The sequence below is a fragment of the Hemitrygon akajei genome, chromosome 22 (assembly GCF_048418815.1).
Source record: "Hemitrygon akajei chromosome 22, sHemAka1.3, whole genome shotgun sequence".
NCBI classification, from domain to species: Eukaryota; Metazoa; Chordata; class Chondrichthyes; order Myliobatiformes; family Dasyatidae; genus Hemitrygon; species Hemitrygon akajei.
In genome coordinates, this window is record NC_133145.1 from 3,383,142 (window position 1) to 3,406,362 (window position 23,221).

Here is a 23,221-nt window from a genome sequence, read left to right on the forward strand (position 1 = left end):
TGATTCTTTAAAGATGATTACTAATGCTTCCACAAACTTTAGCTACTTCTTTCGGAACCCTGCAGTTTATGCTGTCTTGTCCAACTGCTTGATATTGGCTAGCTAACCTTCATATTTCACCTTCTTGTTCCTTATGGGTGTTTTATTTACCTTCTGTTGGTGTTTAAAAGGTTCCCAATCCTCTAATTTTCCATTAATTTTTGCTCTCTTTTGCTTTTATGTTGGCTCTGACTTGTCCTGTCAGTCTCAGTTGTGTCATTCTGCCTTTAGGTACGACTACTTCTTTGGGATCTATCTATCCTGCACCTTCTGAATTGCACTGACAACCTCCAACCTTGCTGCTTTCCTATCATCCCTGCTAGTGTCTCCTTCCAATCAACTTTGCCCAGCTCGTGCCTCTGTAATTCCATTTAGTCCACATAATACTGATATATCTGACTCTAGCTTCTTCCTCTCAAGTTGCAGGTTGAATTCTATCAGTACGATCACTGCCTCCTAAGGGTTCCTACTCAAATCCAGTTCATTACACAACACCCAATCCAGAACAGCTGATCCCTTAGTGGCCTGAACCACAAAATGCTCTAAGCCATCTCGTAGGCATTCTACAAATTCTCTCTCTTGGGATCCAAAAATAGCATTAACCTGGTTTTCCCAATCTACTTGCATATTGGAATCTTCCATGACTAATGTAACATTGCCCTTTCAGGGTCTTTTTACATTTGCAGTTCTTTAACTTTACCCACAACAACTCTACAATTTCTGATCCTATGTCACCTCTTCCTAAGGATTTGATATCATATTTTACCAAAGCCATGCCCTCTGCCTGCCTGTCCTTTCAATACAATGTGTTTCCTCCGATGTTAAGCTCTCAACTAGAATCTTCTTTCAGCCACAGGTCAGTGATGCCCCACAACATCATACCTGTCGATCTCTAACTTCACTGCAAGATCATCTGCCTTATTTTGTACACAGTGTGCATTCCGTCCAGTATTCAATCACCCTTGTCAATTTTGTCCCCCTCTTACACTGCAACTCATTCCACTGACCACAATTTTGCCTTAACATCTGCCTGTCCTTCCTGATCAGTCTTACTGTAGACTGCCTGTGCTTGTATGCAATTCTCAGCCCTATCACTCAATTTCCCATCCACCTGCCAAATTAGTTTAAACCCTCCACAACACTTCTAGCACACCTGCTTGCAAGAATATCGGACCCCTTGGATTCATGTATAACCCGTTCCCTTTGTACAGATCATACCTTCCCCAGAAGAGATCCCAAAGATCCTGAAATCAGAACTCCTGCCCCCTACACTAGTTCCTCAACCATGCATTCATCTGCTCAATCATCCTACTCTTACCTTCACTGGCATGTGAAACGCGCAGCAATCCAGAGATTGTTCGACCCAGCTCCCTAAATTCACTCGTCAGGACTCCTCTTTTTCCCTACACTCCATCAGTCCCATTTCCACTTATGGGGGTGATTGATAAGTTCATGGCCTAATGTAGAAGGAGATGAGTTATACAGCTCTCGTTACATGCACATGCAGTTCAACTCTTTGAGTGATTATGCAGAAAATTTGAAGTTAATAACTCATCTTCTACCTAGTACAAAGTAAGTGGCGGGATACTTGGTAGTGTGGAGGAGCAGAGGGATCTGGGGGTACATGTCCACAAATCCCTGAAAGTTGCCTCACAGGTAGATAGGGTAGTTAAGAAAGCTTATGGGGTGTTAGCTTTCATAAGTCGAGGGATAGAGTTTAAGAGACGCGATGTAATGATGCAGCTCTATAAAACTCTAGTTAGGCCACACATGGAGTACTGTGTCCAGTTCTGGTCGCCTCACTATAGGAAGGATGTGGAAGCATTGGAAAGGGTACAGAGGAGATTTACCAGGATGCTGCCTGGTTTAGAGAGTATGCATTATGATCAGAGATTAAGGGAGCTAGGGCTTTACTCTTTGGAGAGAAGGAGGATGAGAGGAGACATGATAGAGGTGTACAAGATATTAAGAGGAATAGACAGAGTGGACAGTCAGCGCCTCTTCCCCAGGGCACCACTGCTCAGTACAAGAGGACATGGCTTTAAGGTAAGGGGAGGGAAGTTCAAGGGGGATATTAGAGGAAGGTTTTTCACTCAGAGAGTGGTTGGTGCATGGAATGCACTGCCTGAGTCAGTGGTGAAGGCAGATACACTAGTGAAGTTTAAGAGACTACTAGACAGGTATATGGAGGAATTTAAGGTGGGGGGTTATATGGGAGGCAGGGTTTGAGGGTCAGCACAACATTATGGGCCGAAGGGCCTGTACTGAGCTGTACTATTCTATGTTCTATGTTCTAAATAAACGAAAATACATAATGACATTCGTGCATATCGAGGAAAATATAATCTAAAGTTGAATTAGGGTCTTTTAGGTTAGCTCCCGGTGGTGGTGGGGAAGAAGTTGTTGTTGAATTTTAAGTCTTCAGACTCCTGGACTTCTTACCTGTTGGCAGCGATGTGAAGAGGGCATGGCCTGGATAGTGCGGGTCCTTAATGATGGGATGTCTCCATCTTGAGATATTGCCTCCTGTAGTTGTCCTCAATGCTGCAGAGAGCTAATCTCTGCGGCCATCTCCACTATAATTTTCAGAGAGTACCTTTAAGATTATAACATTTAGCATTTTTAAAAAATTCACACCCATCATTTTTATTCTTAACCAGTCACTTAAAAAAATCTGTCACTGCCATTTTCTCCCCATTTAGTTAACCTTCCTGAATAAAAACAACTTTGATGACATAGGTAGGAAAAGGGAAGAGATCCTGAAAAAAGACTACAGGGAGTTAGGAAGGAAGTTGAGAAGCAGGACCGCAAAGGTAGTAATCTCAGGATTACTGCCTATGCCATACGACAGTGAGATTAGGAATAGAATGAGGTGGAGGATAAATGCGTGGCTGAGGGATTGGAGCAGGGGGCAGGGGTTCAGATTTCTGGATCATTGGGACCTCTTCTGGGGCAGGTGTGACCTGTACAAAAAAGGACAGGTTGCACTTGAATCCCAGAGGGACCAATATCTTGACGAGGAGGTTTGCTAAGGCTACTAGGGAGAGTTTAAACTAGAATTGTTGGGGGGTGGGAACAGAACTGAAGAGACTGGGGAAGAGGAGGTTAGCTTACAAATAGAGAAAGCTTGTAGACAGAGCGAGAGGGAGGATAGGCAGGTGATAGAGAAGAGATGCGCTCAGACGGAAAGTGTGTCTATTTTAACGCAAGGAGTGTTGTGAACAAAGCGGATGAGCTTAGAGCGTGGATCAGTACTTGGAGATATGATGTGGTGGCCATTACAGAGACTTGGATGGCTCAGGGGGCAGGAATGGCTACTTCAAGTGCTGGGTTTTAGATGTTTCAGAAAGGACGGGGAGGGAGGCAAAAGAGTTGGGGGCATGGCACTGTTGATCAGAGATAGTGTCACGGCTGCAGAAAAGGTGGATGCCATGGAGGGATTGTCTATGGAGTCTCTGTGGGTGGAGGTTAGGAACAGGAAGGGGTCAATAACTTTACTGGGTGTTTTTTATAGGCTGCCTGATAGTAACAGGGATATCGAGGAGCAGATAGGGAAGCAGATCCTGGAAAGGTGTAATAATAACAGTTGTCGTGATGGGAGATTTTAATTTTCCAAATATTGATTGGCATCTCCCTAGAGTGAGGGGTTTAGATGGGTGGAGTTTGTTAGGTGTGTTCAGGAAGGTTTCTTGACACAATATGTAGATAAGCCTACAAGAGGAGAGGCTGTACTTGATCTGGTATTGGGAAATGAAACTGGTCAGGTGTCAGATCTCTCAGTGGGAGAGCATTTTGGAGATAGTGATCATAATTCTATCTCCTTTACAATAGCATTGGAGAGAGATAGGAACAGACACGTTAGAAAAGAGTACTTAATTGGAGTAAGGGGAATTAGGATATCAGGCAGGAAATTGGAGGCTTAAATTGGAAACTGACGTTCTCAGAGAAAAGTACGGAAGAAATGTGGCAAATATTCAGGGGATATTTGTGTGGAGTTCTGTGTAGGTACGTTCCAATGAGACGGAAGTTATGGTAGGGTACAGGAATCGTGGTGTACAAAGGCTGTAATAAATCTAGTCAAGAAGAAAAGAAAAGCTTACAATAGGTTCAGAGAGCTAGGTAATGTTAGAGATCTGGAAGATTATAAGGCTAATAGAAAGGAGCATAAGAAGGAAATTAGGAGAACCAGAAGGGGCCATGAGAAGGCCTTGGCGAGCAGGATTAAGGAAAACCCCAAGGCATTCTACAAGTATGTGAAGAGCAAGAGGATAAGATGTGAAAGAATAGGACCTATCAAGTGTGACAGTGGGAAAGTGTGTATGGAACCGGAGGAAATAGCAGAGGTACTTAATGAATACTTCAGTATTCACTATGGAAAAGGATCTTGGTGACTGTAGTGATGACTTTTAGCAGACTGATAAGCTTGAGCATGTAGATATTAAGAAAGAGGATGTGCTGGAGCTTTTGGAAAGCGTTAAGTTGGATAAGTCGCCGGGACTGGATGAAATTTACCCCAGGCTTCTGTGGGAGGCGAGGGAGGAGATTGCTGAGCCTCTGGTGATGATCTTTGTATCATCAATGGGGACGGGAGAGGTTCCTGAGGATTGGAGGGTTGCGGATGTTGTTCCTTTATTCAAGAAAGGGAGTAGAGATAGCCCAGGAAATTAGAGACCAGTGAGTCTTACCTCAGTGTTTGGAGAAGATCCTGAGAGGCAGGATTTATGAATATTTGGAGAGATATAATATGATTAAGAATAGTCAGCATGGCTTTGTAAAGGGCAGGTCGTGCCTTACAAGCCTGATTGAATTTTTTGAGGATGTGACTAAACACATTGATGAAGGAAGAGCAGTAGATGTAGTGTATATGGATTTCAGCAAGGCATTTGATAAGGTACCCTATGCAAGGCTTATTGAGAAAGTAAGGAGGCATGGGATCCAAGGGGACTTTGCTTTGTGGATCCAGAACTGGCTTGCTCACAGAAGGCAAAGAGTGATTGTAGACGGGTCATATTCTGCATGGAGGTTGATCACCAGTGGTGTGCCTTAGGGATCTGTTCTGGGACCCTTACTCTTCGTGATTTTTATAAACGACCTGGATGAGGAAGTGGAGGAATGGATTAGTAAATTTGCTGATGACACAAAGGTTGGAGGTGTTGTGGATAGTGTGGAGGGCTGTCAGAGGTTACAGCAGGACACTGATAGGATGAAAAACTGGGCCGAGAAGTGGCAGATGGAGTTCAACCCAGATAAGTGTGAAGTGGTTCATTTTGGTAGGTCAAATATGATGGCAGAATATAGTATTAATGATAAGACTCTCGGCAGTGTGGAGGATCAGAGATATCTTACGATCCAAGTCCATAGGACGCTCAAAGCAGCTGCACAGGTTGATTCTGTGGTTAAGGCGTACGGTGTATTGGCCTTCATCAATCGTGGAATTGAAATTAGGAGCCAAGAGGTAATATTGCAGTTATATAGGACCCTGGTCAGATCCCATTTTGGAGTACTGTGCTCAGTTCTGATTGCCTCAATAGGGTAAAAAATTACCCTATTGGCCCAAATTAAAAGCCATTTGCTTAGTACCACTCATCGCCAGCAGACAGGAACAACTGGAATGTCGAAATCTCCAACTCACACTTGATACGTCAGTGAAAGAATATGAGAAGGAAGGGCATTATGCGAAGAACAGGGAACATTGCAAAAACGAAAGCGTGTTAAGGATCCACATGTTAAAGACAACCTCAGTCGATGGTTTTCCATTGTAACTGGATGAAGTGTGCGTGTCAGTGGACCAACGTTAAAAAACAAGTCAGAGGAGGTGGCGAAGAAGCTGGTCACGAGGCTTTTACAGCAACACTCTAAAGGTCGGTTGTCTCCATGGAAAAGTTGATGGCACGTAAAGCACCGGTGAGACAGGTACTGTGGATGCTGTAAGTGCAGACACATGGAAATCTGCAAAACTCCCCAACTTGCTTCAAAAATTTTGTGCAGATGATATCTACAATCCCAACGAAATTGGCCTTTTCATGGGGATTGCCGAGTGCTTCCCTTGGCTATAAACACCCAACACAACACACAAGTTTGTTGATGACACAGAGGTTGGAGGTGTTGTGGATAGTGTGGAGGGCTACAGTGGTTACAGCGGGACATTGATAGGCTGAAAAACTGGGCTGAGAAGTGGCAGATGGAGTTCAACCTAGATAAGTGTGAGGTGGTTCATTTTGGTCGGTCAAGTATGATGGCAGAATATAGTATTAATGGTAAGACTCTCGGCAGTGTGGAAGATCAGAGGTATCTTGAGGTCCATGTCCATAGGACGCTCAAAGCAGCTGCACTGGTTGACTCTGTGGTTAAGGCGTACGGTGTATTGGCCTTCATCAGTTGTGGAATTGAAATTAGGAGCCAAGAGGTAATAATGCAGCTATATAGGACCCTGGTCAGATCCCATTTGGAGTACTGTGCTCAGTTCTGATCGCCTCACTACAGCAAGGATGTGGAAGCCATAGACAGAGTGCAGAGGAGATTTACAAGGATGTTGCCTGGATTGGGGAGCATGTCTTATGAGAATAGGTTGAGTGAACTTGGCCTTTTCTCCTTGGAGCGAAGGAGGATGAGAGGTGACCTGATAGAGGTGTATAAGATGATGAGAGGCATTGATCGTGTGGATAGTCAGAGGCTTTTTCCAGGGCTGAAATGGTTGCCACAAGAGGACACAGGTTTTAGGTGCTGGTGAGTAGGTATAGAGGAGATATCAGGGGTAAGGTTTTTTACTCAGAGAGTGGTGAGTGCGTGGAATGGGCTGCCGGCAATGGTGATGGAGGCGGATATGATAGGGTCTTTTAAGAGGCTTTTAGATAGGTACATGCAGCTTAGAAAAATAGAGGGCAATGGGTAAGCCTAGTAATTTCTAAGGTAAGGACATGTTCGGCACAATTTTGTGGGCCAAAGGGCCTGTATTGTGCTTTAGGTTTTCTATGTTTCTATGAGTATTCTCCTTTCTTCAGCATCTATGCAGCCTCCAGTTTGAAAACTAAAATATAATTGAGACAACATCAATGGTTTACGAAGTTCTAACATAAAATAAGTGAACTTTCCAAATATGGTGTAAGGATCCATTTTTTGGAATTCTGGAGAGAGAAGGGATTGAGAAATTTTGGGAGGTGTGATTTTGTGTTGTTCCTGGAGGAGCAATGGAGCCTGACTGACCTGACCTTCCAGTGGTTGGGTTAACGTGGAACTGCTGGAATTGAAACAGAGTCCTGCCAAAGTGTCTCGGCCTGAAATGTCGACTGTACTCTTTTCCATAGCTGCTGCCTGGCCTGCTGAGTTCCTCAACACTTTGTGTGTGTTGTTGTGGAGAGTAAACACATAGAGGCAAATATGTCAATAGAAGTGGTAAAGGTGGGGGATAAGCAGTTGAAGGATATGTTTAGGTGAGGATGCAAACTTCAGTTTTTAGAAGTTACCTTGTTGGGATTGTTCCATGGGCTTGCCTCCCTAATGTCCTTCAGGCTTCCAGGATCAGTGCAGGACACATGCACAGTACTGATTTTTGTTGTCCACCATTAGCTGCTGTGCTTTAGGCTGCCTAAATCCAAGGTCTGAGTTCTTTCCCTAAACTTCCCTACTTCTTAAGGAGGTTTTTTACAGCGCAATATAGATATTGTATAAATTTTCTTTGCTAACATTCTGATTAATTCCACATTGGTCTTATACAACAATTTCAATGTGCAGTAATGTAAAAAGCTGCAGAGAATAGTGGACTTTGCCCAATGCACCACAGGCACATCCCTCTCCACCATCAGCAGTATTTACTAAAGACACTTCCTCAAGAAGGCAGCATCCGTTATCAAAGTTCCCCACCATTAGGGCCACGCCATCTTTTTGCAGCTACCATTGGACAGGAGATACAGGAGCCTGAAGTGCCGCAGCCATCCAGTTCTTAAACCAAGCAGTACTACCAGTTTTAGCATCACGGTCATAGCAGTTAGTGGAATGCAGTTACAGTATCAGTGACCTGGCTTGAATTCCGCCACTGTCTGTAAGGAGTCTGGATGAATGGCTGTGCATGTTTCCTCTGGGTGCTCTGGTTTCCGCTCACATTCCAAAAACATACAGGTCACAGTAATGGGTGGTGCGGGTTCGTTAGGCCAGAACGGCCTGTCACAGTGCTGCATATCTAGATAGATGGATAGATAGAGTGAAACTCTGATCACCACTACAGCTTAGCAATATTATGGCCGCTCTGATCAGTTTGCACTAAAATTGACCTTTTATTCAATTTGTGATTTTTTTCTCTTGTAAATATTATGCATAATTTTTGTTTAAATATTTTTTTCTTGTGAATTCTGTTTGTATGCTGATGCACCGTGCCTGTGATACTGCTACAAGTAAGTTTTTCATTGCACTGGTATATACATGTACTTGTGCATATAACAATAAATAGCTTTGACTTTGCCTTTTGGAGCACTATTTGACAGTATGCTACACGAAAACCACTGTGTCTCGCAGTTTGTCAGGAGGTGAAGATTTCAGGGGAACGGTAGACAGAAGGACTGATGGGGGAGGTGGGAGAGGGAAGAAAACAAAAAGCAGAAAAGCTGGAAGAACTCTAAAGAGCAAAGGTCCTTGGCCTTCCCTTTCCACAGATGCTGCTTGACTGGGTGAGCTCTTCCAGCATTTCTGTTCTTGTTTCAAATTTCAGCATCTGCAGTTTTAGTTATTTTTTGACTGGCGAGGTGGGTTATTTGTCCTCTACTTTGAATCTTTTGGAAACTGTTCTGTTTGTAGCATTGGCAACAGCATTCACCTTTATTCAGCCTGAAGGAAGCAATGGGCGAATCCCCTGAAGTACAGCAGTACCTGCAGGAGGAGCTGCTCATTCTGGATGACAGGTAATAACTGCTTTCTTTGACATCCCTGAAATTGTGTTTTCCTCTAAACTTGTTTTGCTCCCTGCCCCTGTGTAAGAAGATTTTTTTGTCAGACAGCAAAGATTTAAATTTAGATTACAGCATGGAAGCAGGCCATTCAGCCCTACAAGGCCATGCTATCCTTCATTTCAACTTGTCTAATTGGTTGATTTCCCTTCATATGTAGATTACCTAGTTTTGTTTTAAAAGCATCTTTATTCCGCTTAAATGCATCTTACCTTTATTTTTGAATCCAACATTAAATCTTCCCTTAGGGCAGGGTGGTGAGAGCATTCATTGGAAACAGGAACAATTTTAAATAGCCTTTTAAACAATAGCCAATTTGGAGCAAAGGGCATTTGGTATTACAGAGGGCTGCTAAAGGGTCTTCCACATCAGGGACAAAGGTTCACATCCAGCCACAGATGGAGGGTAAGTCTGCCCCTTCCATCATGTGTAAAGACGCCTTCATGATAATATAACGCCTGAAGTGGAGTGTGAGCAGAGTTACTTGGCATTTGGTCTAGAGGTGCACTTTCCTGGAGTCAATTATAAAAGATGAAATAGCGGCACATTTGGTTAGCAGTAACAGGATCGCTCCGAGTCAGCATGGATTTACGAAGGGGAAATCACGCTTCACTAATCTTCTGGAATTTTTTGAGGATGTAACTATGAAAATGGACAAGGGAGAACCAGTGGATGTAGTGTACCTGGACTTTCAGAAAGCCTTTGATAAGGTCCCACATAGGAGATTAGTGGGCAAAATTAGAGCACATGGTATTGGGGGTAGGGTACTGACATGGATAGAAAATTGGTTGGCAGACAGGAAACAAAGAGTAGGGATTAACGGGTCCCTTTCAGAATGGCAGGCAGTGACTAGTGGGGTACCGCAAGGTTCGGTGCTGGGACCGCAGCTATTTACAATATAGATTAATGATTTAGATGAAGGGATTAAAAGTAACATTAGCAAATTTGCAGATGACACAAAGCTGGGTGGCAGTGTGAAATATGAGGAGGATGTTAGGAGAATGCTGGGTGACTTGGACAGATTGGGTGAGTGGGCAGATGCATGGCAGATGCAGTTTAATGTGGATAAATGTGAGGTTATTCACTTTGGTGGCAAGAATAGGAAGGCACGTTACTACCTGAATGGTGTCAAGTTAGGAAAAGGGGAAGTACAACGAGATCTGGGTGTCTTTGTTCATCAGTCACTGAAAGTAAGCATGCAGGCAGTGAAGAAAGCTAATGGCATGTTGGCCTTCATAACAAGGGGAGTTGAGTATAGGAGCAAAGAGGTCCTTCTGCAGTTGTACAGGGCCCTGGTGAGACCACACCTGGAGTATTGTGTTCAGTTTTGGTCTCCAAGTTTGAGGAAGGACATTCTTGCTATTGAGGGAGTGCAGCGTAGGTTCACGAAGTTAATTCCTGGGATGGCAGGAATGTCATATGTTGAAAGATTGGAGCGACTGGGCTTGTATACACTGGAATTTAGAAGGATGGGAGGGGATCTGATTGAAACATATAAGATTATTAAGGGATTGGATACGCTAGAGGCAGGAAACATGTTCCCAATATTGGGGGAGTCCAGAACCAGAGGCCACAGTTTAAGAATAAGGGGTAGGCCATTAAGAACAGAGTTGAGGAAAAACTTTTTCACCCAGAGAGTTGTGGATCTGTGGAATACACTGCCTCAGAAGGCAGTGGAGGCCAATTCTCTGGAGGCTTTCAAGAAAGAGTTAGATAGAGCTCTTAAAGATAGCGGAGTCACGGGATGTGGGGAGAAGGCAGGAACGGGGTACTGATTGTGGATGATCAGCCATGATCACAGTGAATGGTGGTGCTGGCTTGAAGGGCTGAATGGCCTACTCCTGCACCTATTGTCTTCATGTTCGTCTCAGGCTAAATATTTGTTTCCCATCTTTCTGCAGGGGCTTACGATGTTCATGGGAAGGCCTGGCCTTGCTTGACAGCCTGCTGCCCACTCTTCTGAACCAGTTGCAGCATTCCTACTGGAACTCGGCTTCTCGCTGTCTTTGACTCATTCCTTCTTTAGACTCACTGGAAGTTCAAGTTTATTATCAGTTAACTGTATACGTGTATATAGCCACATAAAACAACATTCCTTTGGACCAAAGTGCACAACACAGTACATATAACCCACACACAACACAAAATTGATTTGACATTGGCTTTGCAGAAGAAATTGGAGAGTGGTAGCAGGTGGCTGCCTTTATGATTGGAGGCCTGTGCTGCAGGGATCAATGCTGGGTTCGTTGTTGTTTGTCACCTACTGTATATCAAAGACCTGGATGATAATTTGGTAACACACACAAAATGCTGGTGGAACGCAGCAGGCCAGGCAGCATCTATAGGAAGAAGTACAGTCGATGTTTCGGGCCGAGACCTTTTGTCAGGGCTAACTGAAAGAAAAAGTAGTAAGAGATTTGAGAGGGGGAGGGGGAAATTCAAAATGATAGGACAAGACAGGAGGGGGAGGGGTGAAGCTAAGAGCTGGAAAAGTGATTGGCAAAATGGATACAGAGCTGGAGAAGGGAAAGGATCATGGAACGGGAGGCCTAGGTAGAAAGAAAGGGGGAGGGGAGCACCAGAGGGAGATGGAGAGCAGGCAAAGAGTGATTGTGAGAAGGACAGAGAGAAAAAAAGAGAGAGTAAAGGGGGGGGGGGTAAATAAATAAATAAGGGATGTGTAAGAAGGGGAGGAGTGGCATTAAACGTCAACAGTGCTTCTTCCTATAGATGCTGCCTGGCCTGCTGCGTTCCACCAGTATTTTGTGTGTTGTTGTTTGAATTTCCAGCATCTGCAGATTTCCTCGTGTTTGTGATAACTTGGTAACCTGGATCAGCAAATTTGTAGATGACAGCAAGATTGGGGGCATAGTGGACAGCATGGAAGACTCCCAAAGTTTGCAGGAGGATCTGGATCAGCTGGAAAAATAGGCTGAAAAATGGCAGATGGGATTTAATGCAGACAAGTGTAAGGTATTGCACTTTGGGAGGACAAACTAAGGTAGGACTTACACAGTAGGACACTGAGGACTGTGGTAGAAAAGAGGAATCTGGGAAATCAGATCTATAATTCCATGAAAGTGGATACACAAGTTCAGTTCAGTTCAATTTCAGTTTATTGTCATTTAGAAACCACAAATGGAATACAGTTAAAAAATGAGACAACGTTCCTCCAGAATGATATCACAAAAGCACACGACAAAACAGACTACACCAGAAAATCCGCATAACGTTTGGTAATCCCGAAATCCAGAGTCCGGAGTCTGGAAAGTAGATAGGGCTGTAAAGAAAGCTTTTGGCACATTGGCCTTCATAAACCAATGTACTGAGAAGTTGGAATGTATGTTGAAGTTGTATATGACGCTTTGTAGATTTCTATGTTGTATGTTCTATGTTTCTGAGGCCTAATTTGGAGTACTGTGTGCAGTTCTGGTCACCTAACTATAGGAAAGATATCAGTATGATTGAAAGAATACTGAGAAAATCTACAAGGTTGCTGGATTTGAGGACCTGAGTTATAGGAAAGGTTGAATAGGTTAGGAGTGTAGAAGAATGAGGGGAGATTTGATAGAGTTACACAAAATTACAAGGGGTATAGATAGGGTTAATGCAAGCCGGCTTCTTCACATGTAGGATGAGACCTTTGGTTAAGGGTGAAAGGTGAAATGTTTTAGGGTAACATGAGGGGGATCTTCTTCGCTCAGAGAGTAACGGGAGTGTGGAATGAGCTGCTCATGGAAATGATGGATGTGGGTTCAACTTCAACAGTGAAGAGAAATTTGGAGAACTATATGGATGGGAGGGCTACGGTCGGGGACTAAGCAGAATAATAGTTTTGCATGAGCTAGGTGGGCTGATGGGTCTGATTCTGTGCTGTAGTGTTCTATGTATATAACATTACTCCCACCATGCACTGTCCCCAGGAAGACCGTATTGGTTGCTCACCTCTTTGCAGACAGTGGGATTGTGAAGAGAGTGGGGGGGGGGGAAGATGCAAGGACTTGTGAGTTGTCCTGAGCAGCAGTTTGACTGAACGACTCTCTGATCCCAGGGACACACAGAAACAGATATCAAGCATTGCTAGATCATCAAAAGCACCCTCTGGTCTGCCAGTATATTGAAATGTCAATAGAGGAATGTTGCCGACTGTTAAGAAGTGTAACTCAACACTGTCTACAAATGGAAGAATAAAAAAGGATTGTACAGTTTATTTTTGTAAATATTTGTTGTTATGAATAAAGTTTACTTTGGTTAAAAAATACTCATTCATAACACTTCAAATCTCTAGGGAGTGAAAAACAAATGGATAATTCCTGAGTTAATTTCCCACTGCTGCCTGTAAGGAGTCTCTATGTTCTCCCCAACACCGCATGGGTTTCCTCTGGGTGCTCCGGTTTCCTCCCACAGTTGCTATGTTGATTGATCATTGTAAGTTTTCCCGTGACTATGCTAGGATTAAATTGGGAATTGCTGGGTGTCCTGCAGGGCTGGAAGAATCTGCTCCCGGCTGTATTCAATAAATAAAAACAGAGATGTCCTCAGAAAATGAGACGATATCCACTCTGGAAGGAAAAGGAAAAAGTAAATTCCTTCTTAGTCTAAATGTTGTGATACAAAGGAATCAGGAGATCTTGGAACATGAAACATAAAACACTAGCGCCCAGTCACAGTAAATAATTAGGAAGGCTAGTGGAATGTAGATCTTCGTTGTATTGGTATGGAAATTGGAAGTTTTGGGTATTAATGGGACCATAAATGGAGTACTACATACTATATCTAAGGAGGGGAATATTTTCATTGGAGGTAGTGCAGAGAAAATTCTCTTTAGTTAATATTTGAAATGAAAAGATCGATAGATTAAGAGATTGAGCATGTTGGGTCTATACTTATTGACATTTAGAATAATGAGAGGTGATCTTATTGAAACATAAAGCTTGAAGGAAGATAAACAGGGTTGATGCCGGACAATTTCTGGAATTGGGGCACCGTTTTGGAATACGAGAGCTCTCATTTCAAACGGAGCTGAGGAGGGTTGATGCCGGACAGTGTCTGAAATTGGGGCACCATTTCGGAATAAGAGAACTCTCATTTCAAACGGAGCTGAGGATGAATTTCTTCTTTCAGGGTCATGACCTTTTGGAATTCTCTTTCCCAAAGAGTTGTGGAGGCATTCATTGAATATATGTGAGATGGAGTTTGAGAAGCACTTAAACAACAAGCAGGAGAGACATACCAGAGCAGCATGAGGTGAGGAGGAAATAGGCCTTAGTGTTCTAAATATTAACTGGGCAATATGCTGTCTTAGAATCAGTTTAAAGCAGCTTCTGGTCGAGCCCACTAGGAAAAAGACAATTCTGCACTGTTGCTTAGTGAATCAGGTTTGATTAGGGAACATAAGGTAAAGGAACCCTTATGAAGCAGTGATCATAATATAGAATTCACCTTGCAGTTTGAGAGGGATGTACAGCGGAGTTAAGCGTACTACAGAGGCATACACTCGCAACCCTCTCCTCTCCGATGAAGTGACAATTCTCGGAGCGATGCCATCCTGGAGTTCAGCTTCTGGTGAGACCACCATGAAGCAGAGGTTCCAGACCAAGAGCCATCCAACCAAGACCCCAATGGTGGAGCTGCTGGAAGATGGTGACACATCACAACAACAGGGAAGGCCGAAGCAGCGAAGGACCTCCAGTCCTCTTGCATTCCGTGCCATTGGACCCTGACCCCAAGCTGTCAAGGACTGCGGCGACTGCCAGTACATCAGCTTCCCTGCGTTAAGCAAATTCATGCACAGGCATTCTCCAATAAGGGCAACCTGTTAGGAGAATATCATACTCGACTTGAGTGATCGCACTACCACTACAGTGGCCTGAGAGAGGAGCTGGCCAAAGTTGACTGGAAGGGGACAATAGCAAAGATGACAGCAGAACAGCAATAGCTGAAGTTTCTGGGAGTAATTCAGAAGATGGAGGATAGATTCATCCCAAAAAAGAAATGTGGCTGACAAGTGAAGTCAAAGATAGCATTAAAGCAAAATAGAGGACAACAATATCCAATATCTGTGGATAGTCAGAGGCTTTTCCCCAGGGCTGAGATGGCTAACATGAGGGGGCACAGGTTTAAGGTGCTGGGGAGTAGGTACAGAGGAGATGTCGGGTAAGTTTTTTACTCAGAGAGTGGTGAGTGAGTGGAATGGGCTGCTGGCAACGGTGGTGGAGGTGGATACGATAGGGCCTTTTAAGAAACTTTTGGACAGGTACATGGAGTTTAGAAAAATAGAGGGCTATGGGTAACCCTAGTAATTTCTAAGGTAGGGACATGTTTGGCACAACTTTGTGGGCCGAAGGGCCTGTATTGTGCTGTAGGTTTTCTACATTTCTAATATAGCAAAAATTAGTGGGAAACTAGAGGATTGCAAAGCTTTAAAAATACAACAAAAGGCAACTAAAAAAAAATAAGAGAAAAAAATTAACTATGAAAGTAAGCTTACCAATAATATAAAAGTGGATACCAAAAATCTTTTTAAGATACATAAAGAGTAAAAGAGAAGCAAGAGTGGACTTTGGACCATCGGAAAATGAAGCTGGAGAATTAGTACTGGGGAACGAAGAAATGGTGGACGAACTGAATAAGTGTCTTCACGTTGACACCAGCAGCATGCCAAAAATTCAAGTGTCGGGGGCAAAAGTGAGTGTTGTCCTATTACAAACGAGAAGGTATTTGGGAAACGAAATGGTCTGAAGGGAGATAGACCTGGACCAGATGGATTATACCTCAGGGTTCTGAAAGATACAGCTGAAGAGATTGTGAAGGCGTTAGTAATGGTCTTTCAAAAATCTCTATAGTCTGGAAGGGACTGGAAAATCGCAAATGTCACTCTACACTTAAAAGGGGAGGGCAACAAAATACAGCAAATTATAGGCCAGTAGCCTGACTTCATTATTAAGGATGAGATTTTGGGGTACTTGGATGCAGATAATACAAAAGGCATAGTTTCCTTAAAGGGGAATGTTGCTTGACAAATCTGTTGGAATTCTTTGTGGAACTAACATGCAAGATATACAAAGGAGAGTCAGTTGATGTTTTTTACTTGGATTTTCAGGCCTTTGACAAGGTGCCAGACATGAGGCTATTGAACAAGTTAAGAGCCCTTAGTATTACATGAAAGATACTAGCATGGACAGAAGATTGGCTGGCTGGTAGAAGGCAAAGAATGGAAATAAAGGGGGCTTTTTTTCTGGTTGGTGTTGTGTCCACCACTTTTCATGTTATATTTTAATGATCGGGATGATGGAATTGACAGCTTTGTGGACAAGTTTGCAGGTGATACGAAGACAGGTGGTGTTGAGGAAGCAGGAGGTCTGCAGAAGGACTTAGGAAAATGGACAATGGTGGTTGACAACACAGTGCAGGGATGTGTATGGTCATGCACGTTGGTAGAAGGAATAAAGGCGTGGACTATTTTCAAAACAGGGAGCTAGTTCAGAAATTGGAGGTGCAAAAAGACTTGGGAGTCCTGGTGCAGGATTCCCTGAAGGTTAACTTGCAGGTTGAGGCGATAGTATGGAAGACAAATATAATGTTAGTATTCATTTCCAGAGGACTAGAATATAAAAACGAAGATGTAATGCTGAGTCTTTATGAGACATTGGTCAGACTGCATTTGGAGTGTTGTGAGCTGTTTGTGCCTCCCTCATTTCTGAGAAAAGACGTGATGGGATTGGAGACAGTCCAAAGGAGATTTATGAGACTGATCTCGAAAGAGAGAAGGTTAACATATTGAGCTGATACTCACTGGAGTTTAGAAGAATGGGAGGAGGGGTGATCTCATTGAAACCTGCCAAATATTAAAAGACCTAGAGTAGACATGGAGAGGATGCTTCCAATAGTGGGAGAGTCTAGGACCCAAGGCCACGGCCTCAGAATAGAAGGATATCCTTTTAGATCAGAAATGATGAGGACGCAATAGATTCTGAAGATGCTGGAAATCCAGAGCAACACACACACAATGCTTGAAGAACTCAGCAGGTCAGGCAGCATTTATGGAAATTAATAAACAGTTGATGTTTCAGGATGAGACCCTTCTTTCAGGACTGGAAAGGAAGGGGGAAGATGCCAGAATGAAAAGGTGGAAGTGGAAAGGAGGATTAGCGAGAAGGTGATTGGTGAAACAAGCTAGGTGGGAAAGGAAAAGGGATGGAGAAGAAAGAACCTGATAGGAGAGTGGACCGTGAAAGGGAAGAAGGAGGACACCAGGGGGAGGTGATATGCAGGTGAGAAAAGTTAAGAGGCCAGACTGGGGAGTAGAAGAAGAGAGAAGAGGAAAGAAAGAAATTGCCATCAGATTGGAGGCTATCTGGACAGAATATGAGGTGCTGATACTCCACCCAGAGTGGCCTCACCATGGCAAAAGAGGAGGCCACGGACCAACATGTCGGAATGAGAATGGGGATAAGAATTAAAATGGTTGGCCACTGGGAAATTCCAGTTTTGTCGGATGGAGCAGTGGTGCTAGACAGAGTGGTCTCACAATCTACGTTGGGTGCCACCAATGTAGAGGAAGCCGCATCGGCCCCAACAGATTCACAAGTAAAGTGTTGCCTGATCTGGAATGAGTACTTGGGTCCCTGAATGAAGGTAAAAGAGAAGGTGAATGGGTAGCTGTAGCATTTGACACTTTGTGCCAGGAGGGTCGAATGGACAAGGGAATCACAGAGGGAGTGATCCTTGTGGAAGGAGAAGAGTGGGGGAAAGTAATGATGAGTTTAATGGTAGGATCCCATTGAAAATGGCGGATGTTGCAGAGAATGATGTGTTAGATGTGGAGGTTCATGGGATGGTAGATGAGGACAAGAGGAACTCTATCCCTGCTAAGGCAGCAGGAAGGTGGTGTGAGTGCAGATGTCTGGGAAATGGGAAAATGTGGGCGGGGGCAGCATCAATGGTGGAGGAAGGGAACCCCTATTCTTTGACGAAGGAGGACATCACTGATGTCCTGGAAAGGAGAGCCTCATCCCGGGACAGAGAAGGAAGTGAGGAAAGGGAATAGCATTTTTACAGGAGACGGTGGGAAGAGGTACAGTCAAGAAAGGCATGAGAATCCATAGGTTTATAAAGGATATCGGTGGATAGTTTGTTGATGAGATAAAGAGAACAAGAATGGGCCTAGAATTGTCAGAAATGGACCAAGGGAATTTAAGGGCAGGGTGGAAGTTAGAGGAAAAGTTGAAATTGATGAGCTCAGCCTGGGGTCGTGAAGCAGCACCATTAATGTAGTGCAGGATTAGTTAGGGAGCATTAACAGTGAAAGCTTAGTACATCGACCAACGAAGAGGCAGGCGTAGCTGGGGCACCTGAGTTTGGAGAAGTGGCAGGTAAGGAGATGAGGTGAGACGGAATCAGGAATGGGGGAATGGTGAAGAGGGGGTAATTACCAGAAGTTTGAGAAACAGGTTCATGCCATCAGGTTGGAGGCAACCCAGATGTTACACAAGGTATTGCTCCTCCAACCTAAGTGTGACCTCATCATAGCAGTAGAGGAGGCCATGCACTGATGTGAGGATTGAGTCTATGTTTCTTTTTTAACAAACACTTCTTTAAAAAGTTACTGGGACACAGAATGTATTCTGTGTGGGGTGTTACATGGTTGATAGATTCACAACTGATCTAACCCTCAGGGATATAGCTTCCGGACTATGCCACACAAAAAGGGAATCAAGCTTTGCCAAAGACTTACTCGATTTCGCTTTTACGAAACTACTTGCTGCAAATGCATCTGTGAATGACACAAATGTAGAAAAGAGTTTTTGTGGCTATGTTGGTGTGGTAAACTATGTATACCTGTCTGGACACGCCCCTCTGCTGACTGCTCCTGTGGCTCCTCCCACAGACCCTGGTAGAGTTATTGATGGTGAACTACATATACCTGTCTGGACACGCCACCCCCACTGACTGCTCCTGTGGCTCCTCCCACAGACCCCGGTATAAAGGCGATTAGAGGCACTGCTCCTCCCTCAGTCTCCGAGATGCCGTGCTCCATTTTGCTGCTAATAAAAGCCTATCGTTCGTCTCCCGTCTCCGAGAGTTATTGATGGTGCATCAGTTGTCTCCTTGTCATAACAATTATGTTCTGTTGCATTACCAGTTTAATGAAAAGAGCCAGTGATTCAGATAAATCACCCGATCCTTTGGGTAGATCCACTTAGCAGCTCAAATGTAGTCAGTCGAATGGTGCCATATACAACTGCCATCAAGACAGCTGATCAATCACATACTACCTTAGATATTTCTGTTAAGCTCGGAACTCCAATTCATACCACTCCACTCCCCCCACTCGCTGTCCGAAGGAATCACATCATTCGCCTGTCCGAGCAGCAACCTTCCGAAACTGCCCACAGTCTGTATCAATTGATTGATTGAGATACAGCACTGAGAGGCCTTTTCGGTCCTTCGAGCTGTGCAGCACGTCAACCCACCTGTTTATCCCAGACTAAACAAGCAGCAATTTAAATGCCCAAAGAGCCGACTATTACCACGCTGCCGTTTGTTCCCTCCAGCTCCTCACCAAGCTGATTTTTAGCCCGGAGCAGTTCACCCTCACCAAGTCCCGTGGATAATGGCGAGGCAAGCCCTGGAGGGTCAGCACCGAGAGGGGGCGATGACGCTGGCCAGCTCCAGAACTCGGCACCCTTACAAACGCTGAAAGACGGTTCTCACGACGACAGCTTAAAGTTCGGATGTTGTCAGGGTGCCAGTGGTTACCAGGCCCCGGCTGTTGTCATGGCGCCGGTTGCCAGGCCCTGGCCGTTGTCATGGAGTTGTCAGGTACCGGTGGTTACCAGGCCCTGGCCGTTGTCATGGCGCCGGTTGCCAGGCCCGGACCGTTGTCAGGTACCGGTGGTTACCAGGCCCTGGCCGTTGTCATGGCGCCGGTTGCCAGGCCCCGGCCGTTGTCAGGTACCGGTGGTTACCAGGCCCTGGCCGTTGTCATGGCGCCGTTTGCCAGGTACTGGTGGTTACCAGGCCCTGGCCGTTGTCATGGCGCCGGTTGCCAAGCGCGGGCGGAGCGGGCTCAGGTTCGCCCAGTCAGCCGTGCCGAGACGCCGAGCAGGAAGATGGGGACGCGCGCCGCCTCCAAAGCGTCTCGGAGAGAAGGGGGGCTTGCGGACTCCGCCAGGTAGGGCAACGCCTCCCCACCCCGGAGGGCTCCCGGTGAAGCTCGGGGCCGTTCCCGTGTCCAGCCTCTCTCCGACCGCACATGAATAATCGTCGGGCCCAGCCTCCGCGCTCCCGGCCCGTATTCCTTCCAGCCCCGAGTCACCCCCGGGGGCGCCCCTTCTCCTCCCCCCCCCCCCCACCCTACCAGCCTCTGTACGCCTTGGCCGACTCCCCACCTCTGCGACTGCCTTTCCTTCCCCTCCTCTCCCCCATCGCCCCTCCCCTCCCCCTCCCCTCTCCCTCCCCTCCCCCTCCCCACTCCCCTCCCCACTCCCCCCTCGCTCCCCCTCCCCTCTCCCCCTCCCCTCCCCCTCTCCCCCTCCCCTCTCCCCTCCTCTCCCCATCTCCCCTCCCACCCCCCTCTCCCCCTCCCCTCTCCCCATCTCCCCTCCCCAGCCCCCCTCCCTCTCCCCCTCCCCACTCCCCCCTCCCCTCTCCCCCCTCCCCCACTCCCCCCTCCCTCTCCCCCTCCCTCTCCCCGCCCTCTCCCCCTCCCTCCTCCCCTCCCTCTCCCCATCTCCCCTCCCCACTCCCCCCCTCTCCCCCTCCCCTCTCCCCCTCCCCCTCCCCTCTCCCCTCCTCTCCCCCATCTCCCCTCCCCACTCCCCCCTCTCCCCCTCCCCTCCCCCTCCCCCTCCCCTCTCCCCATCTCCCCTCCCGTCCCCCTCCCCTCTCCCTCCCCTCTCCCCCTCCCCACTCCCAACTCTCCCCCTCCCCTCTACCCCTCCCCCTCCCCTCTCCAGAATGGAACATTGTGCTGGAACATGCAGGGCAGTGTAGAATGGAACAATGTGCTGGAACATGCAGGGCAGTGTAGAACGGAACAACGTGCTGGAACATGCAGGGCAGTGTAGAATGGAACATTGTGCTGGAACATGCAGGGCAGTGTAGAATGGAACATTGTGCTGGAACATGCAGGGCAGTGTAGAATGGAACATTGTGCTGGAACATGCAGGGCAGTGTAGAATGGAACATTGTGCTGGAACATGCAGGAGAGTGTAGAACAGAACAACGTGCTGGAACATGCAGGGCAGTGTAGAATGGAACATTGTGCTGGAACATGCAGGGCAGTGTAGAACGGAACAATGTGCTGGAACATGCAGGGCAGTGTAGAATGGAACAACGTGCTAGAACATGCAGGAGAGTGTAGAACGGAGCAACGCGCTGGAACATGCAGGGCAGTGTAGAACAGAACAACGTGCTGGAACATGCAGGGCAGTGTAGAACAGAACAACGCGCTAGAACATGCGGGAGAGTGTAGAACAGTACAACGCGCTAGAACATGCAGGGCAGTGTAGAATGGAACATTGTGCTGGAACATGCAGGAGAGTGTAGAACAGAACAACGCGCTGGAACATGCAGGGCAGTGTAGAACAGAACAACGCGCTAGAACATGCAGGGCAGTGAAGAACAGAACAACGCGCTAGAACATGCAGGGCAGTGTAGAACAGAACAACGCGCTAGAACATGCAGGGGAGTGTAGAATAGAACAACGCGCTGGAACATGCAGGGCAGTGAAGAACAGAACAATGTGCTGGAACATGCAGGAGAGTGTAGAACGGAACAACGTGCTGGAACATGCAGGGCAGTGTAGAATGGAACAACGTGCTGGAACATGCAGAGCAGTGTAGAATGGAACATTGTGCTGGAACAAGCAGGGCAGTGTAGAACGGAACAATGTGCTGGAACATGCAGAGCAGTGTAGAATGGAGCATTGTGCTGGAACATGCAGGGCAGTGTAGAACGGAACAATGTGCTGGAACATGCAGGGCAGTGTAGAACGGAACAATGTGCTGGAACATGCAGGGCAGTGTAGAACGGAACAACGTGCTGGAACATGCAGGGCAGTGTAGAACGGAACAATGTGCTGGAACATGCAGCGCAGTGTAGAACGGAACAATGTGCTGGAACATGCAGCGCAGTGTAGAACGGAACATTGTGCTGGAACATGCAGGGCAGTGTAGAACGGAACAACGTGCTGGAACATGCAGGGCAGTGTAGAACGGAACAATGTGCTGGAACATGCAGCGCAGTGTAGAACGGAACAATGTGCTGGAACATGCAGCGCAGTGTAGAACGGAACATTGTGCTGGAACATGCAGGGCAGTGTAGAACGGAACAACGTGCTGGAACATGCAGGGCAGTGTAGAACGGAACAATGTGCTGGAACATGCAGCGCAGTGTAGAACGGAACATTGTGCTGGAACATGCAGGGCAGTGTAGAACGGAACAACGTGCTGGAACATGCAGGGCAGTGTAGAACGGAACAATGTGCTGGAACATGCAGGGCAGTGTAGAACGGAACAACGTGCTGGAACATGCAGGGCAGTGTAGAACGGAACAATGTGCTGGAACATGCAGCGCAGTGTAGAACGGAACAATGTGCTGGAACATGCAGGGCAGTGTAGAATGGAACAATGTGCTGGAACATGCAGGGCAGTGTAGAATGGAACAACGTGCTGGAACATGCAGGGCAGTGTAGAATGGAACAACGTGCTAGACCATCCAGGGCAGTGTAGAACGGAGCAACGTGCTAGAACATGCAGGAGAGTGTAGAACAGCAACGCGCTAGAACATGCAGGAGAGTGTAGAACGGAGCAACGCGCTGGGACATGCAGGAGAGTGTAGAATGGAACAACGTGCTAGAACATGCAGGAGAGTGTAGAACAGCAACGCGCTAGAACATGCAGGAGAGTGTAGAACAGAACAACGTGCTGGAACATGCAGGAGAGTGTAGAACAGAACAACGTGCTGGAACATGCAGGAGAGTGTAGAATGGAACAACGTGCTAGAACATGCAGGAGAGTGTAGAACAGAGCAACGCGCTAGAACATGCAGGGCCGTGTAGAACAGAACAACGTGCTGGAACATGCAGGAGTGTGTAGAATGGAGCAACGTGCTGGAACATGCAGGGCAGTGTAGAATGGAACAACGTGCTGGAACATGCAGGGCAGTGTAGAACGGAACAACGTGCTGGAACATGCAGGGCAGTGTAGAATGGAACAATGTGCTGGAACATGCAGGGCAGT

The 23,221-nt window shown here is 46.2% G+C and overlaps 2 protein-coding genes across 3 annotated transcripts in view; both read left to right on the forward strand.

Moving 5' to 3' along the window:
• Positions 1–13,234, forward strand: part of rsad1 (radical S-adenosyl methionine domain containing 1) — a 59,134-nt gene extending 45,900 nt beyond the window's left edge. The window contains exons 8-9 of one of the 2 annotated variants that reach the window (XM_073026616.1): positions 8,827–8,930; positions 10,877–13,234. In XM_073026616.1, the coding sequence (XP_072882717.1) occupies positions 8,827–8,930; positions 10,877–10,985 (213 nt within the window). In that variant the 3' untranslated portion in view covers positions 10,986–13,234. Of the gene's footprint in view, positions 1–8,826; positions 8,932–10,876 lie in introns of those variants that run through there. The other variant, XM_073026619.1, reaches the window with a different exon arrangement.
• A 1,281-nt stretch (positions 13,235–14,515) lies between these two features.
• The window catches only part of mycbpap (mycbp associated protein), a 228,981-nt gene continuing 220,275 nt past the window's right edge, over positions 14,516–23,221 (forward strand). Inside the window, exons 1-2 of the mRNA XM_073026586.1 lie at positions 14,516–14,618; positions 19,555–20,151. Of these exons, the coding sequence (XP_072882687.1) occupies positions 14,516–14,618; positions 19,555–20,151 (700 nt within the window). The remainder of the gene's footprint in view (positions 14,619–19,554; positions 20,152–23,221) is intronic.